This window comes from Lacerta agilis, chromosome 5 (assembly GCF_009819535.1).
Source record: "Lacerta agilis isolate rLacAgi1 chromosome 5, rLacAgi1.pri, whole genome shotgun sequence".
NCBI classification, from domain to species: domain Eukaryota; kingdom Metazoa; phylum Chordata; class Lepidosauria; order Squamata; family Lacertidae; genus Lacerta; species Lacerta agilis.
Window position 1 is genome coordinate 40,154,561 of NC_046316.1, and position 19,066 is coordinate 40,173,626.

Consider the following 19,066-nt stretch of genomic DNA (forward strand, 5'->3'; position numbering starts at 1 on the left):
TGGGGAAAACACCCCCCTCCCAACAACCTGGATTCAAAGAGGGAGGGGAAGGAGGAAAGTAAAGCTCCATCTCATCCCTCCCAGCCCAGGTCCATGCCAGGTGGGGGAAACAAGAGAAGACTAGATGAGCAAACTTGGCTTTGTTGGAAGAGGGTGCCAACCTCTGTCGCATCCCCCCTTGGCAGAGTGGAGCCCACTCCCCAGTCAGCCAGGTAGGGAAGGGGGAATTGGGTAAGGCGGGTAGAGGGGCAAATGGCCCTAAGCATGGCTGGAGTGCCCCCCCCCACCAGCTAGTCTGGGAATAACTGGTTGTTTCATTTTTTCTAATTCCCAACATTCCAGCTATTTATTTAATCTGCAAATAAAGCAGGGGGCGGAGTCATAGCTCTGTGGCAGAGCATCTACTTTGATGCAGAAGGTCCCAGGTTCAATCTTTGGCATCTCTAGTTAGGGCTGGGAAGTGGGAAAGACTCCTGAAGAGCCACTGCCAGTCAGTGTGGGCAATACTGAGCTAGATGGACCAAGAGTTTGATTTTGCATAATGTGGCTTCCAATGTATCTATGTCTTAAGGGGAGGGTCATCCCCTTAAGTGGTTAGAACACCTTGCACCCAAGTTTTCCTCCCTGGCATCTGCATGTACGGCTAAGAATCTCCCCTGCCTGAAACCCTGGAGAGCTGCTGCCAGTCAGTGTATGCAGTACTGAGCTAGATGGTTTGACTTGGGGAAAAGTACCTTTCCAGTAACACAGTCCATATTTGTTTGTTTGTTTGCTTGCTTGTTTTCTTTATTTACTACATTTATACTCCTCCATTTCCCCCAAGGTGTCCAAGGAAGTAAACATGATTTTCTTTTCATCTTTGTAACAACTTTGCAAGGTTGGCAAGGTTGAGAGAGGACAACTGGTCCAAGGTCATGCAATGAGCTTCTTGGCTGAGTGGGGATTTGAACCTGGGCCTCCCTCAGGTCCGACCTAGCCCAACATTCTTAACTGCTATACTTCCCTGGCTCTCTTATTTGCTTAATCCAATTTTTTTTCATGCTCCTGCCAACCTAGCGGTTCGAAAACACGTCAAAGTGCAAGTAGTTAAATAGGTAAACAGTGTTTCTGTGCACTGCTCTGGTTCGCCAGAAGCGGCTTAGTCATGCTGGCCACATGACCCGGAAGCTGTCTGCGGACAAACACTGGCTCCCTCGGCCTATAGAGCGAGATGAGCGCCGCAACCCCATAGTCGCCATTGACTGGACTTAATCTGTCCAGGGGTCCTTTACCTTTTACCTTTTACTTCAAAAATACAAGGAAGACACTTAATTTTCCAGTAAGTGAGGAAGAAGAATACCAAGCAAACTTGAGCAAATACTACTGGCTCACTTGGGCTTCCTATGGACAGAGGACTCCAAAAAGTTTGAGAAATTATGAAGCCAACCCCTGACAAATCTGTTTCCAAAATGTTTATGTAAACATCAGATACTGTAATTCTGGAATGAAGCTAGAAGCTACTCATAAAAAGGTAGTTTAAACCAGGAATGGGTAACCTTTTCCATGAAGGGCCATTTCTCAGGGGTGACATACTAGTGGTGGGCAGGACAGGTGCAAAAAATGGGTGGGGCCCCTCCTTTTCTGCCAGTTTAACAAGGGACACATGACCTGAGGAAATGAAATATTACTTTTATAGAGGGATAACTTAACCAGAGTTGTATCACTGGCCTACCTAGCTCCATAGTGTCTACACTGACTGACAACAGCCCTCTGGGATTTTTATGCAGTCCTATTCCAGCATACCTGGATATGTCAGGGACCGAACCAGGGACCTTCCGCATGTCAAGCAGATGTTCAGCCGCTGACGCCAGTTCTAGAGTAGACCACACATTTAAAGCACGTGACTTCCTCTAGAGAATCCTGGGAACTGTAGCTCTGTGAGTGGGAAGCTACAGTTTCCAGGATTCTCTGGGTGAAATCATGTGCTTTAAATGTGTGTTGAATGTATGATGTGGGAAATGGGAGGCGCCCTCCGGAGGGATCTTTGTACTCCGGCGCCGGATATGCTTAAGATGCCCCTGCACCTAACCTTACTACGCCTCTGGTTATTGCCCCCTGCATCACGGGAGTCCTGGGCCCATGTCATGCCACCCCGCCAGCCAAAAGGTCGACAACTCTGGGAAAACGGGGGGGGGGGCGACCATGGCTTGCCCCCCCTAGTTTTGATCCTGGGTACGCCCCTGATTACAAGGTATGAGGCTTGCTGAATATCAGAAGGAACAGAGTGTTCTAACCTAGTGCAACTGAGGACTGCAAAACCTCTGGAAAAGATATAGAAAAAACCCAAAAAATGGAAGGAAGCAGCAAAAGTGATGGTCCCAGGTTCAATCTCTGGTCCAAAAGATGACAGATAGTGGGCTGAGAAAGATGTCTCCTAGATCTTCCCAGTTGCAGTAAATAATTCAATGAACTGGTTGCCTGGCTGTATATAAGGCACACTGCCTTGTTGCTATTACAGGTGCAGTATGCATTAAAAAACACAAGTATACTCTTGGACCGTTCCTATTCATTTCATTGGAGATGGCACACCAGGCCATTACAGATTGTGTCCTCTACCTATTTATTCTATGTATATATATATTTTAAAAAAGTATGCCCCACTTTTCACTGTATGTCTCAAAGCATCTTACAGAAAAATAAGTGGTTTGTTAATGTCCACAGTGAGGTGAGATGGAGGTACTTTTACCCAATTTTTCAGCAGGTGAGCTGCTGGAGGGGTGAATGCAGTTGTGGTGCAAACTCACCGGCAGGAGTGCCAAATTGTCCCTGCTGACCAGGAGGAAGTTACATAAGGGCATTTCCTGGTGCTATACCTGTCCTTCACGTGGCTCCACAAAAGCACCCATAAACAGAGAACACTGCCAGCATAAAATATTAAAGTTGCATAAATGAAAGATTCATGTGGCTTCCACCAGATAGATATCCTCCCTGGCTGAATGTAAGATCTCCTGCCAGAAGAAGTTTGAAAAATGCAGCAGCCAAAAATTGATATGCAGGCAAATAGGGCCCTGCATTTACTATACACCATTTCTAACCAATCAGGCTAAATGAAATCAGCCGGCCTGGGCCTTATCTCCTAGATAACCCTCATTAATCCAGTGAGCTTCTGAGGACAAAAAGAGAGAAATGAATTGCTTCATTTGTGTCGCTTGAATGGAATGCTAATGAGGGGAGGTGTGTGTGTGGGGGGGGGGAGTTAATTATTCATTCCAGCCGACTGAGCAGAAAGCAGATCCTGGCTTCCCCTGTTACCATTGCAACAAGTGGCAGCCAGCCTAGCGAAAGCAAGCCAAGGGAAACATTTATAAAACTGAAACCAACATGAAAGATGCCTTCTCAGAAAAGGAAACTCCTGGTCTTGAGCTGCGCAGGGCACAACCAGATGGATTTAAGGACAAAGCCTCTTGTAGCAAGGAACCAGGAAAGAAAGTCTTTTATATCTCAAATTTGCTTCATGATTAACCATGCCTCCTGGGGGAAACCTTGTTGCCTTGGTAAGTTTGGTACAAGTTTTCCAGGCTTTTCGCATCAGTAGTTGAACAATGCTTTGGGGTTTTTTTTGGTTTTTTTTGCTTCTGTTGGTGCTAAAACATTTTATGAACTTTTTGAAAAGACCTGGCTGGCTCCTGCATTTAAAGCAGAATTTAAAGAGCACAATTCTTGAGGATTTACAGTGGAAGCCTATATGTGTCTACTAGAAGTAATTCCATTTGAGCTGAACAAGTTCTGCTTCCAGGTAATTGTGTATAGGATTTCAGTCTCAGTAATTTTCTATACATTTCAAGCAGCCTTTTAAAAAATATTAAAAAAATAAACTTGAATGTATACAGCAACACAGTTGCTGTTGCTAACTAAAGGCTCTCAATGGTTTCTGTATTTTGCTGTTGTGTTTTTGTATTTTGTAACGTGTGTTTAGTTTTGCGGTGTAGCGTGTTTTTTACATGTAATTGATCTACACAGAATGTGATGCAGTGTAATATTTTTAAAAAGTTTTTACTTCTGTAAGCTACCTTGGGTCCAATTTTAATGGAGAGAAGTGGTATATAAATTACTATTCTAAGCTAAAATTAAATTAAATAAATAAAAGGAACTATATTCAACATTCCACTTCTTGCAAGGCCCAAGTTCTTGTAGGTCCCTGTAATCAAAATGTAATCAAAATAATTGTAACCAAGAGGAATCCAGATATTACAGTCAACCCTATACATATCTAGTCAGAAGTAAGGCATATTAAGATGAATGGGTCTTATGCCCAGGTATGTCAGAAAAGGATTGCAGCAGCTTGTAAGGCGGTTTAGAGTTGCACATGTGGTTTGTGTGTAATTTCCTTTTTTAACATATATTTAGCACTAGGTCATGGCCACCAGACATTTCCCTGTGTTTGTTAGGAGTGTTGTTTGTGCAGTCTGATTATTGCTTTCTAGAAAGATTGTATTGCAGGACGTATGTTCTGCTATACATCATTTGAAAGCAACGTTATTAATGAATCTTGTTTTTCCAATGGCAAAAAAGACAGATGCTGTGTCTGTGAGACACAAAACAGTGGGGGAGCAGTGTTAGGCATCTATCTCCATTAGTCAGGGTACTAAAAAAAACTCCTGAAAGTTTTGATTTGTTAGTCAACACCAGTGAAATTGTTAACATTTTCCCATATGCCCTGCCACAGCAAAGACAAGTATCTCGAAATGTAAATAATGGGTTTGCATTAATTCAGTTCAACTCACATGCCAGCTTGCAAAATAGATTTTACCCCATTAAAAGAAAGGCTGGAATAAATAACTTCCTAGACAAGACGACAAATCACAATGGGGCTAATTTTCTTCTGTGAAAACAGTATTAGCATGCACCCTGCTTAAAATGTAATTATTTTCTCTCAGACTTCGTGATCTATGACAACTCTCCTTTCCTCATGACAAAATACATTAAAAAAAAAAAAACAACTACCGGTAACAAACATATACAAAAATGTTTTATCTAGAGATAAAAATACTAATAATATTGACTATGATGTATTGCAGCAATGTGAAGCAATCATTTAACAACAGGGCAGTGTAGCCAAAAGCAATACACTCACTTACCTGGGAGCAAGCCCTGTTGAATTTAATGAGATTTGTGTTCAAGTAGACATGTATAGGATGATTGCAGGGGGAAATTAAGTACAAAGTTGCTAAGTTTGAAGCAACTTGTTAGCACTGTGACTTTAATACTTGAGTGGATTTATATTGCCTTTGGCAAAATGCCTCTTTTACTTTGTTAATAGTAATAATAATAATAATAATAATAATAATAATAATAATAATAATAATAATAAATTTATATCCCGCCCATCTGGCTGGGTTTCCCCAGCTACTCTGAGCGGCTTGCAACAAATAAAACACAACACAACAAAGCAAAACAAAACATCCAACATTAAAAAATGAGATGTCCTATACAAGCAACAAACAAACCAATAAATAAATAAAAACCAGTAACAATAATAACAGACAGTTTACAGTTACACTCAAAGTAACCACCAACTCCAACTAAACATTTAACCAACACTAACCTGACAAAAACAAAACAGAAGAACCAAAATCAGAACCGTTTAAATCATTTGAAAACATTTTAGCCAGTTGCCACAACCCAAGAGTTGTTCCAGCAATGTCCCAATGACCTCCCAGGAGCCTCTTTTAGCTCACTCTGGAGTCTGGGCCCTGCCCCCTAGGCCAGGTGGAAATGGGCCTTGCAGCAGCGGTCTTCCTTCCAGCACTCAGGCAGCAGTAGAACATAGAATTCCTAATATATGAATTGTGTCACTGCCAGCTACAGAAAGAACATAACATGGTGATGAACTGACAGTGAGCAGCATTGTTACCTGGTGGTGAGAAAGAGTTACTACTTGCCAATCAGAATAAAGATATCCTGTTGCTTTAGGCTTCAGTCCTAAAGTGAATTCAGTGACTAAAGATCCAAGTCCCACTAAACTCAGGTTATCCAAACACCCTTGGAATTGTGACGTTATGACACAGCCATTACCAAATACAGCAAAGTCTTATGACACCTTAAAGACTATCAAATTTATTATGACATAATTTCTCATGGACTGAAGTCCACTTCATCCAAAGCTTTTCATTTCTTTTTTGTTGGGGGTGGGGAGAGATTTTAAATTATTTTGTATTTTGTATATTTTATTGTAGTAAGCCACTTTGAGGCCTGTATGATGGGAAGTGGGATATACATTTTTTAAATGTATATTTTAAGCCTTAGTTACAGGGGTGTGTGTGTGTGTATATATATATGCATGTATAGGGGTGAGGAAATAGTAAGCAAGGGGATCAGAATTTACCTGGATACTTAATGAACCATTTTTGGCATTAGGTTTCTATGACTGTGATCCTATGGACAGCTACTAGAGAGTAAGTAACTTCAAAATTGGTAGGAAAAACTGTCTGTGGACAAATGCCAGCTCCCTTGGCCTGTAAAGCGAGATGAGTGCCGCAACCCCAGAGCCATCTGCGACTGGACTTAACAGTCAGGGATCCTTTACCCTTTTCTTTTTTTACTGTAAGACAAATCCATTTGGCCACATGTATTGTCAAATTCATTGCGGGCAGGGCAGATGGTGACTGATTACAAATGTGTGCTTCTTTCTCAGTTAGATCACTGTTTCCCAGCTTTGAGAGTTTTAACTAATCTATCCCTTTGCAGAAGAACTAGAGTTTTATATGCAGTTTTCCCTATGTGATGTTTGCATAATTCCTTAGACACAGCTGGGCTAACGCAGCCCTTGAAAAAGTAACCAAAGCACACTGGGATTCATGGGGGGTTTTGCTTTGTTTTGCAGATGCCTAAGATTGTTCTGTGCATCGTGACATCATAATAAACACATGGGCTTTTAGCACCAGCCACATGCACACTTGAACAACTTGTTTCCCTGCTTTGGCCAGCTGTAATCCTGCTGTGAAAGTACAGCCATCAGCGGAGATGGCACAGTTTTATGTTCATTCCATTGTAATTGCATTATGGATATTGAATTCTTTCCTATCTTTGTTTAATGCTATCCTTCTGGCAGTGGAGAGGGGTCAACTATCCATGCTGATTTTATTAGGTATTTTAGTAGCCTTTCATAGGGCCAATCATGAGGTTTTATTGAAATGCCTGTGGGTCCTTGCAAAAGATAATGAGGTTGCTCTTGGTACCTTTCTGGCAGGTGAAATAAGCAATTTCCCATCTTCATAAAGGTGGCTACCTGGGGGCCCTGCTGAATATGGTTTCAAATGGTGGCCACGCTTTTGAAGTACAGTATTGTTTGGTAATCAGTATGTGGATGATCTGTCCTTTCTGCATATTATTTAAAGGGGAGTTTTCGCTGTCTCTTCTAAGCAGCCTGTTTGGTGTTCATGCCCATTCCGCCCTATATAAAATCTATTGGCAATTTTAAAGGTTTTTATAATCACACAGCACATTTTAAAATAAAGCCAGTCTTTATTATCATTTTGAAACTGAGGTGGATCAGGATGCTTCCTAATCATAAGAATAACTGAAAAATAAAAACACCTTGTGGTGTTCCTTGAATCTTCTTCCCTCCAAAACTCTGTTCTGTGTTGGTGCTTATTTTCCCTCCTGTGCATTTTTTTCTTTTAATGTGCATTTTTATTCCACCTTTCATCCACCAAGAAGCTCAAGGTGACATACATGGCTCTCTCCTCCTCCACACTGTATCCTCAAAACAACCCTGTGAGGTAGGTTGGGCTGAGAGGCAGTGAAGGTCATGCAGTGAGCTTTATGGCAGAGTAGAGTCTGGGACACTGCTCTCCCAGGGCCTATTTAACACTGCAACTGCTACATGGTTTAGGTGTCAGTGGTGGCTGGTAACATTTTTACTTGGTAGAGCTGCAATTTTTAACCTTAATGTTTTCATCTTAGTAGGACTTTTATAGCACTTATTTAGGAAAGTATACAATCACACTTGTGCATAGTAAGTGGAATAAAAGTTTTATGAATGGACTTTAAAAAAAAGCCGTGGGCAGGGTACAAATAATAATAATTTAAAAAAAACCCCAACAACCTCCCTCAGTTATTCTCTGCACATTTGGGGACAGGGAAATAACTTCAAGGTAAGAGGGTCCAAGTATGATTCTTAGACAAGATTGACTTAATACCTCTTATTTAGAAATTACACGATTACCTACACATCTGTTGCCCCCCCAATCCTAAACACATAAAAACTTTTAAAATGTGAGAAAAACTTGCTTTCATGTGTGTGCAGTTTCCTCCCTCCAAAAACCAACTCTTCATTATCCAAAACATTTTTTTAATTAAGAGAACAAAGTGTTCCAACCAATAGCTAAAAAATAAAAAATAATAATGATTGTTTCATTTGGGCTAGGGCACATCAGAGTACAACAGAACATAATTATAATGTGTGGCTCAGTTCTGAAAATGAGTAGTAATAATCTCTGCTCATGTGTGGAGTTCATCACACCAGGCTAATCATAATTGGCCTCTATTATATCAGAGATTTGAGACACTATCTTCCAGGTTTGGAGAATATTGCGGAGTCATGTCCAGATTGGCACCAAAACCCAAATGTCTCACTTTGGAAGTTCACTGACAAACTTACAAAGAACAAGCTGGAAATATAGTGACAGCATTTTGATTCATTCCTATGCATTCAAGATATATCCCCTGCTAGAGGAGAGGCTTGTTGGAAGCAGATCTACACATCTTTTCTGGAAATTTGAAGGACATAGTTAATACAAAGTTTGTTCCAACACATACACAAGCCAACCACTATTTGCCTCCCAATTCCCCAATTTAAAAAGAGGCAGAATGATTAAGTAGAACAGTAGATATTTATTATAGAGAGCTTGCTTGCTCTTTCTCTCTAGCAAGGTCACAAAACAAATACTATGGGTTGAGTTCCTCAAAGTAGGAAACACACCCTGTTGCTTCTCTTGCCTTCAGGGAAACAGCTCTAAACATGCTAGGCTAATGCTGCCATATAGGACTGTTTTGGAAGCAGTTTTGACTCCTTCAATATCTGCTACAGTGGCTGTGCTGAATAAAGTAAGAGTCTTCCTATCAGGGCTGACCTCCCAGCAGTCTGATTGGTCACATGGTTTTTCTGCTTAGATGCACATGAGACATGCCTCTTTGCCATAGTTATACTTTTGAAGTAGGATTGACAAAGTGCTGCAGAGAGCTGATAGGCAAGAGAATGGGAGTTTAACAGAAATGCTTCTACAAGCTTCTGTGCAAGTAGAAAATGGGGGGGGGGCGATGACAAGGAAAAGTGGTTGGCTTAGAGATTTTGAGGATATATATATTTTTTAATTGCATGACAGTTTGAGTGGGAAATCGGGTCCTCCTCACAGAGGGCACGTGTTGTGGTAAGATCATCAGGACTGACCTCACTGTTGTGTGGGTGGGAGCGATTGGATAGCCACAACAACCCGATTGGAGGTCCCTTGGTTGTTGGGCAGATCTGGCCAATGGGAATTTTGTGTGTTAACCGAGGGATCTTTATATACCGCTGCACATTGCATTGAGCTTCCTCTTTTCGCTTCGTGCACCGGATCACCCGCCCACCCTTCCCTATATTTAGGATCTTGCTTTGACCTTGCTTTGACCTTGCTATGCTGTCATGGGTCATCTGCTTTTGGGGCAGGGGACCAGTAGGAATTTTCCCATTTGGCTGATTAGCTGGTGCCGTCTGCCATGTAGCAAATCGTCACAACTTTGTATGGTTTGGAGGTTAGGCATTGGTTAAAAAGTGGTGTGGAGGGGAGGTTGGAGAACCAGGCCCCTCCAATGGCAAAAGATGTTCTGTTAAAGGAATCCAGGGACTTGCCATGCTTTTGTCGACCCCTTTTGGGGCGTAGGACCACGCAAGAGTCCCTGGGAGCATTTTGGGGTGAGCTTGAGTCATGTGCCCGTACCAATCTTCCCCCATGGTGTTTACCTGCACTGACGATATGGTCGGGCCCAGTCGTCAGTGCTGTGTCCTGCTGAGGTCAGGCGTAGCCTAGTCGAACCAATGCTTAAACAAACCACTCACTATCTGTAATCAATAAAGTTGTGGCCAAAATTATGCCAATAACCTAAAACTAAATTATGTGTCATGTGTGTAATTATTTATGGGGTAGCTCCTGGGGGGGGGTCTTCACACACAAGACTGTGCCCCACTGGATGTAACAATATTCAAGTCCTGAACCATCGGCAGAAGCGTAGAATTATAGAAGTGTAGAATTGGAAGGGACCACGAGGATCATCTAGTCCAACACCCTGCAGTGCAGGAATATTTTGCTCAATGTGGTGCTCGAATCCATGACTCATGTCCACAGCATTCCCTTGATCCACCAAGCTTGTAACTCTATCAAAAAGAAGAAGAAGAAAATAAATGAGATTCGTTTGGCATGACTTGTTTTTGAGAAATCCATACTAGGACTTAAAAATTACAGCATCCTTTTCTAAGTGCTCACAAACTGACTGCGTAATTTATCTGTTCTAGGACATTTCCTGGTATCAATGTCAAGCTTACAAGCTGGTAGTACCTGGGCCTTATTCCTGTCCCCCTTTTTGAAGATGGGGACAATAGTTGCCCACCTCCATAGTCAGGAAACAGCACATGGTACTTCTGATCTGCCCAGATCCCCATAAAGTAAGATCATGCTGCAGAATCCCTTGTGATAACATGATTTTTTAAATTATTTCAGACAAGAACAGCACATGAGAGGTTGTAGTTTCTTTTGTGCTATCTTGCTAAGAGCCCATGGAAACGTAAACATGATTATGTTGCTTCTCTTCGCTGTTTGTCTGGTATCCAGGGTGGGTGGCAGCAACTTTGAATAAAACTATCAACAACGGCCTTTGTGAGGAGGCAAAATTGATGGATGATTTGTTCCCTGCTTTACTTTGGACCATCTTATGATTCTAGCTTTTGTGCAGCCTATTGAGGAAGGATCAGTGCTGCAAGTTGGACAGGATCACTGTCAAATAGGTGGAAAGGATCAAGAAATACCATCTAATCTTGAGTGTCACAAGTTGAGGGCTGGTGCACAGTGGCGTAGGAAGGGCGGGGCATGGGGGCAGGCCGCCCCAGGTTCCAGGGGAGGGGGTGACACTCCCCGGCCCCTCCCACCACTTCCCCGCCACCCGGCACCCCATCCATGCCTCTTTACAGATGGCCAGGGCAGCCCCACGAGCCATCACTCACTCGTGGGGCTGCCCCATCCGTAAAGCAGCACAGCTGGGGCAGCCCCCAAAGCCGCCACTTGCATGCGTAGTGCATGCGGGCATGCATAGTGCATCCGAGTCGCCGCTGCTGCTCCCGTGGCGACCGAGCAAGCCGATGAGCGAGCGGTGGGTCGTGGGCCTGCCCCATCCGTAAAGCAGCACGGACGGGGCAGCCCCACGACTCGCCACTCACTCGCCGGCTCGCAGCAGTGCCAGCCCGGATGCACTACGCATGCCCGAAAATTCTGGGCATGCGCAATGCATCCGACATGCATTGTGACGTCACGACACGTGTCATGACGCCCCGCCCCCAGAGGGGTGCTCCACTCTGTTGCCCCAGGCGGCAAAGAGGCTTCCTCCACCACTGCTGGTGCAGGTGACGATGAAGCTGTTGTTTTACAGTGGAACTGTGATGATATGGGCTTACTGCTGGTACATCCATCCAAATTCATATCCATACATACTGAGTCCATTGGTCCAACTTACTCAGTATTGTCTACTCTACAATGGCTGCTAGCAGCTCTCTAGAGTTTCAGAGGGGAGTCTTTCCAGCCCAGTTTGGAGATGCCAAGGACTGAAAACGAAATATTTTCTGTGAAAAATGATGTTCTCTATGCCCCGCCTCCTAAACATTCAATATTTTGAAATGCAGCACTGTATTTGTTTTTCAGGAATCTTCTCCCCTAGACACCAATATATAACCTTGTCAGATTATACCACCTCCTGCAAAAAATAGTTTTAACTTGGTCAACACGATTTGTCCTCATCTTCATTATGGGTCCCATTTACAAAATTCCATTTTGCTCTCACCTGTCCCGAGTTGAGTGCTAGTGACTATCTTCCAGAAGACTTTGAAACTCAGGAGAAGTAGTATTTTTATGAGATATTTCATTTCTTTAATTTGTTGTTGTTGTTCTGGTGTTTGACATTTTCTAATCATGTACAACTCTTGTTGGACTAGATTCTCTTCCCGCAGCATTGCATATTGTAGACACAATTTGCTTTAATCAGGGCTCTTGGTATTCTGAAGTACTTCAAAACAATTTCTATAGCAAATTTGAATAAATTCAGCAGCAATGTCTGACACAGTGATCAGATGTAATTGCCTACAATTTCACACCCACAGGATCCTTAGGTGACTTCAGCATTCCTGGTGTTCTGGGTTTTCACCGCTTCATCACCATGGAATCCTCTCACAGCAGCACTAAAACTTTTAATGCAGTTTGAATGATGTATGGAGAATTAGCCACACAGACCTGGATTTTAGAATTGGGGGCAAAGCACCACAAAGCAAAGATGTAGAAAACTCAAGATCTCTTCAGTTCAGTTTCTGTCGAGCCAAGACTATCCTAGTCTAGAGATGGCAGCTAATGTTTCTAACCCTTCTCTCACAGCGTACATCACCTGCTCCTCTTGATACACACAAAATCTTGTTATATGAGGCAAAATCTTTGGCTGGGCTCATTGAGATATACCATAATTCTACATAGCAACCAAACTGAAGCCTGCGCAGGAACATAGAAAGCTGCTTTATATTGAACAAAAGTATTAGCCCATCTAGCTGACTGGCCTGCAGTGGCTTTCTAGGATTTCAGTCAGGGCTTTTCTCCCAGCCCTATCTGAAGATGCTGAAGACAAACTTTTGCATGGAATGCAAATGCTCTACCCTAGAGTGGTGGCCCTTCTTCTTTCAGTTCCCCTACCAGTTCACCCAATCCATTTCTTATCCCTGATAGCAAGTTTGGCCTTACTTGAAGAGGTACATGTGGGAACTAGTGATGTTAAATTCTCGAGAATAATCTCAATTAATGAGAATATTAGAGAATTTTCATTTAAAATAGGAGAATATTCATTTTAATGCACTGGAAATGATATAATTAGCTAATATACATGTTTATTCATGGATAAACCTGTTCAGATGGCAACCAAAAACTGTACAGATACTTTTATTCAATGGGGCAATGCAGTGAATTCACATGCTTTGATTTTTAGCACCAAACTTGAAATTGAAAATTCAATGTGAATGACTCACGTTAATCACTAAGCCTGCCACTAACCATATATTTACCATCAACTTTGAATTCTAATTATGTTGTGTATGTATGAAATGTAGCTTTTAAAGGAATGTATTAAAAAACTCCGGTCAGCTACATGAGTACGTTCTTTAATAAGCACATCTACATGGTACAGTATTTTTAGTGCAATACTAATAAAATCAATATAAAGTTTAAAATAAATGCTATTATTTCCAGAAAAAAAACACAAATAATCAGTAATGACAAGTTACATAATATCAGAAAAGCAAATTACTATCTGCTTAGACAAGTAAGGCAACACACAACATATTTAAATTGTAACTGATAAATTGTCACAAGAAAGAAATTTATTTTAAAAAATAGACTTTAAGTAACAAGTCTCAAATGTTTATAAATTTATATTGACTCCTCAAACATCTTAAGAGGATAAGTCACCATCTTCATCTCCACTGGTAACAGAGCTTTCAGTTCCACACTGATCATCTGCGAGATCATATCATTTTTAAAACTAAAAAATAATAATGTTTTCTATAGCTCACATTTCAGAACTGCCAATGGTGAATCACACAATACCCAGTAATGTAACTAGATTTTTTTTAAAAAAACAAACCATTACTGTATTCATTACTTACACTGGCAATATCACAGCTTAACTTATTATTTACTAGATTTTTTAAATGTGGGTTGTAAAACTGGTTCTTGCATTAGAATTTACAGTTCGTGGAGAATATTCTCTGTAGAATTTTCTAGCAGAGAATATTCTCAAGAATATTCTCATTCTTGAGAATATTCTCACTTCACCTCACTAGTGGGAACAAATGTAATATGTGATCTTATCCACCACAGGTAAGCCAATAGACACTTCCATAATTTTTTCCAGTCTTGCAGCTACAGATTTTGCTGCTGACCAGGTCTGTAATTGCCTGAATGAGGACTACTTGCCTTGACCAAAAATATATTGGCCTTCTCCCTCTACCCCACTGCCACCCCCTAGTTTAGTAAAGGGATGGGTACAGTGTTACAGTGCTTGGGACCATTGATTACAGAGAGAGACATGCTACAGTTTTCTCACCTTCTCCCTTGGCCTGAGCAGAGCATCCCATTTAACCTTTCTACCTGTAGTCTCTGCCTGCCCACCCTCCCCAATAATCAAAGTATAATATTGGTTCTGTTTTTTCACTGTTGCCCTTTACCGTAGTTTTGGGTTGTCTGAAATAACTTGTTGCACATGCACCCAACTGCAGGGCAGCAGAATCACATTTGACAGCAGAATCACTGAGCTAAGAAACATCACAATACTCCACAATCACCTAAAATGGTAACATTAGACTTCAAGCACCCCGATAGAAGTTTATCCAGTACCCAAGACAGAAACGAATAAAGGAAAGTGAAAATGACTCACTAGTGCACAAGGGAATATGCCACAAGCGCAGCAAGACTCCCTAACCAGGTGGGTGGGTGAACCTCGAGATGAGACTGTAGAGTCAGGAAAATGCACCCTAAATTAGTACTGTCAGCTTTTAGCACTATGCAAAATCGTGATTATTATCTGATCCCTGTAGTTTTATACTGTGGTAGTGGAGAGTATGAAATCTCTGACCTTGATGAGTGTAATACATGTTGACAATCTGATACAAATATAGTTTTAGTAGGCCATTACGTGGCTGCAGATTATGTGTTACCTTTGGGAGGTGGGGTTTTCTTTGTCTCCTACTTCAATGACTATTTTTACACTTCCTATATGACAGAAAGTCTATGAGGAGAAGCAACGCTCTCCTTTGTGCACCTGTTCCTTATTCCTCCCATGCTGGTCTTTTCCTTGGCTTAAGGCCTCTTTGCGCATTCAATTTCTCCTCCAAACCCATAATTTTTTGGCACTTCTCTGCTGTTTGTTTCTTTGCACTGACTTTTTATTCTCCTGTCTTTGAACCAGGCTGGCAGCTGTAGCAGAAGTCTATTAGTGCTGAGCTTCTAAGCACAAGTACTTTCCCTGCAGTGCTCCTTGCCGAGTTCAACTGAGTAAGAATCTGGTTGGGCACACCAGAGCACAGCGATAATAAGAGTTCATCTGGTGGAGCAGCAGGAGCTGGTAGTCCTGTGGACTTCAGTAAGGGGGGGTGGGGGGAAGTATCCCACTTGCAGTTAACTTGCATATAGAGCTGGCAGCGGGTAGGTTTGATCACCCTGAAGCTCTAAGATGAATGGCAAGGAGGAGAGAGCACTATTACACGTCACATGTTGCTGCTCATTGGTGAAACTATTTCTAATAACTTTGCCTGGTTACTGAAGTATCCCTGAAAGGATATTGGACCCAGTTTGCCACGTCTCATTTAACCCAGTTTCTAGCCACATTTGCAGAGTAATTTGAATCATTCTAGCTGGCACAGAGCGAATCTTGTTAAGTGCATGCCACAAATATGGGTCCTTATAATGTCTTGGCAAGGAGGATCATTAGTGCAAAATGCAGGTCAGTAGGCTTGATATGTAGCACTTGGCTGTTGACCCAATTATCATAACAGCATCATTTGGTGACTTATTTCTTATGGTGGATGTTTGGAGAGTAGGACCCCAATAACGAAGCTTCTAAATTCACACCCTTTTTAGCCTGCAGAGTTGAACTTGCATTTTTCCAGCAGCTATAGAGTTCTCTATAAATATGGAGAACAGACATAACATCAAGGAGTTTTGTGCACTGTATGCATTTCTGAAATCACTATACAGTAATTCAAATTACAGTGGAACCTTGGGTTATGTACCGTCCTCCTTACGAACGCTTCGGGTAACGAGCTCCACTAACCGAAAAATAGATGCTCCTGGTTGCGAACTTTGCCCCGGGATGTGAGTGGCAGTTGTGCGGTAGCAGCAGGAGGCCCCATTAGCGAAAGCGCGCCTCATGTTAAGAACGGTTTTGGGTTAAGAACGGACCTCCGGAACGAATTAAGTTTGTAACCGGAGGTACCACTGTAGAAAACTACTGCCTTAGTTATGATAGGCAAGTCTTCTCCAAACTGGTGCCCTCCAAATGCTTCGGACTACAGTTCCCATCAGCCCAAGCCAGTACAGCTGCATGATGCTGGGACTGATTGGAGTTGTAATCAAAAGCATGTGGAGGGCACCAGCTTGGTGAAGAGTGTGATAGGTTGCCTATGTTCTCATCTAAGTAAGAGGTTTCTCTGACTACAAGGGCAATCATAAGAGGAAAGTGACCCTCCTCTTCTATTTGCTTTTTTGAGTAGCAGGTTCTAGCAAGTCCTGTGCATGAGATGCACTACCTATCAGAGTGGACAGTACTGGGTTACAGCGGACAGCCTGGCTGTAGGGCAGTTCTTTATGTTAAAAATATTGTCTCTTAAAAGAATGAAAAGCACAGCTATCGTGCAGACACCTTTGGGGTTGCTTAGTTGTTCAAAGTGATGCTGCAGAGAGAACAGCTGTACAACTGGACAGAGGAGGGAGGAACTGTATGGCATAATGTTTTGAAGATTTATTTCTAGCTAGCTGGTGAACTTGGCATTCTTTGACCAGTTCTCAATGACAAATGGATCACCTTTTTTTTTTTACACCTTCACAAGCATTAAGCAATATTTTTTGTATAATTTCATAGCAGTTTATGGTAGATTAGTATGTGAAACTGACTCATTTCTCTTGCAGTTCCTCCTTTTCCTTATTTATGATGCATGGTGAGTAACTTCTGCAACATTAGACATTTCTCAGATAGGAGGAGAGAAATAACCACCATTGTAGCTTGATGCTAATTTCACTTACATTTCCAGAGTAGTTAAATTTGTTTAACTGAAGGAAGTTAGCAGATTTTATATCCCTGTTAGTTCTTAAACAAAACAAAACTCAGAAATAAAATTGTTGGTCTTCTAAAAAGAAATAGGAACCTTTTCCTAATATTATTCTGTACCTGAGGACTGGAAGTTGACCAGTGTAACACCAGTTTTTAAAAGAGGGGTCAGCAGAGGAGGAATCCCCAGGAAATTGTTGATCAGTTAGCTTAATATCTATTCTGGGTTGAAAGCATGATTAAATATAAAATTACCAAGCATACTGTATAGCAGAACAAGCCTTGTTGAAGAACAATGATTGTGCCTACAACAAATTTGTTGTTGTTGTTGTTGTTGTTGTTGTTGTTGTTGTTGTTGTTGAGTCGTTTAGTTGTGTCCAACCGACTCTTCGTGACCCCATGGACCAGAGCACACCAGGCATTCCTGTCTTCCACTGCCTCCCGCAGTTTGGTCAGACTCATGTTGGTAGCTTCGAGAACACTGTCCAACCATCTCGTCCTCTGTCGTCCCCTTCTCCTTGTGCCCTCCATCTTTCCCAACATCAGGGTCTTTTCTAGGGAGTCTTCTCTTCTCATGAGGTGGCTGATTTCCTTAAGAATGGATAGGTTTGATCTTCTTGCAGTCCATGAGACTCTCAAGAGTCTCCTCCAGCACCATAATTCAAAAGCATCAATTCTTCGGCGATCAGCCTTCTTTATTGTCCAGCTCTCACTTCCATACATCACTACTGGGGAAACCATAGCTTTTACTACCGGTATATGGACCTTTGTCGGCAAGGTGATGTCTCTGCTTTTTAAGATGCTGTCTAGGTTTGTCATTGCTTTTCTCCCAAGAAGCAGGTGTCTTCTAATTTTGTGACTGCTGTCACCATCTGCAGTGATCATGGAATCCATACAACAAATATGTCCTGCCTAACCAGTATTGGGGATTATGATAGAATGAAAATGTTTATAGCATCTGTGGATAAGACTAAATCCATGCCATGTAAGGGACGGAAATTAAATCTGCCAATATGTTAATGTCTTTATACAAATATATTGCATAACTATTCTGGGTATACTGTGTGTCATTCTGTTTCCCCTATTTCAACAACAATATTGTAGAACTGTGAAAGTGCAGAAAAAGGGCAAACTAAACTGGGGACTGGATCAACTCCCCTGTGAGAAATGTTTGGACTTGTTGTTGTTGTTCAGTCGTTCAGTCGTGTCCGACTCTTCGTGACCCCATGGACCAGAGCACGCCAGGCACGCCTATCCCTCACTGCCTCTCGCAGTTTGGCCAAACTCATGTTAGTAGCTTCGAGAACACTGTCCAACCATCTCATCCTCTGTCGTCCCCTTCTCCTTGTGCCCTCCATCTTTCCCAACATCAGGGTCTTTTCTAGGGAGTCTTCTCTTCTCATGAGGTGGCCAAAGTACTGGAGCCTCAGCTTCAGGATCTGTCCTTCCAGTGAACACTCAGGGCTGATTTCTTTAAGAATAGATAGGTTTGATCTTCTTGCAGTCCATGGGACTCTCAAGAGTCTCCTCCAGCACCATAATTCTGGATTTAGTAGTTTATAAAAAGAGTGAGTGATGAGATTTGATAGAGCTGTACAAAATTATGTATAGTTTGAACAATGGGGGCAGAGAGATTCTCTCTCTCTCTCTCTTACAGTACTAGAACTCAGTGAATCTGAATGATGGTAGATCCAGGAACTAATTCTTCACACAGCTACCACAAGCTGTGGTGAAGGCCACTAACATTGATGGCTTTAATGGAGGATATGACATATTCATAGAGGACAATAGTTATAGAGGGCTACTGGTCATTTTGGTTATAATAACTCCAGAATCAGAGAATGATGCTGAATATTCCAGTTGCTGGGAAACACGGGTGGGACAGTGGTCTTGCAACCAGGTTCTCCTTTTTGGCTTGCCATAGGTATCTGATTGACCTCTGTAGGAAACGGGATACTGGCTGACATAGGTCTTTGTTCTAATC

At 42.0% G+C, this 19,066-nt stretch overlaps 1 protein-coding gene across 2 annotated transcripts in view; it reads left to right on the forward strand.

Annotated features, from left to right (window-relative positions):
• The window catches only part of C5H10orf90 (chromosome 5 C10orf90 homolog), a 139,292-nt gene that overhangs the window by 47,360 nt on the left and 72,866 nt on the right, over positions 1-19,066 (forward strand). Inside the window, exon 1 of one of the 2 annotated variants that reach the window (XM_033149424.1) lies at positions 3,260-3,533. The exons of the other annotated variant lie outside the window; for it this stretch is intronic. Within the exon in view, the coding sequence (XP_033005315.1) occupies positions 3,368-3,533 (166 nt within the window). The 5' untranslated portion in view covers positions 3,260-3,367. Of the gene's footprint in view, positions 1-3,259; positions 3,534-19,066 lie in introns of those variants that run through there. 2 annotated transcript variants of the gene reach the window in all.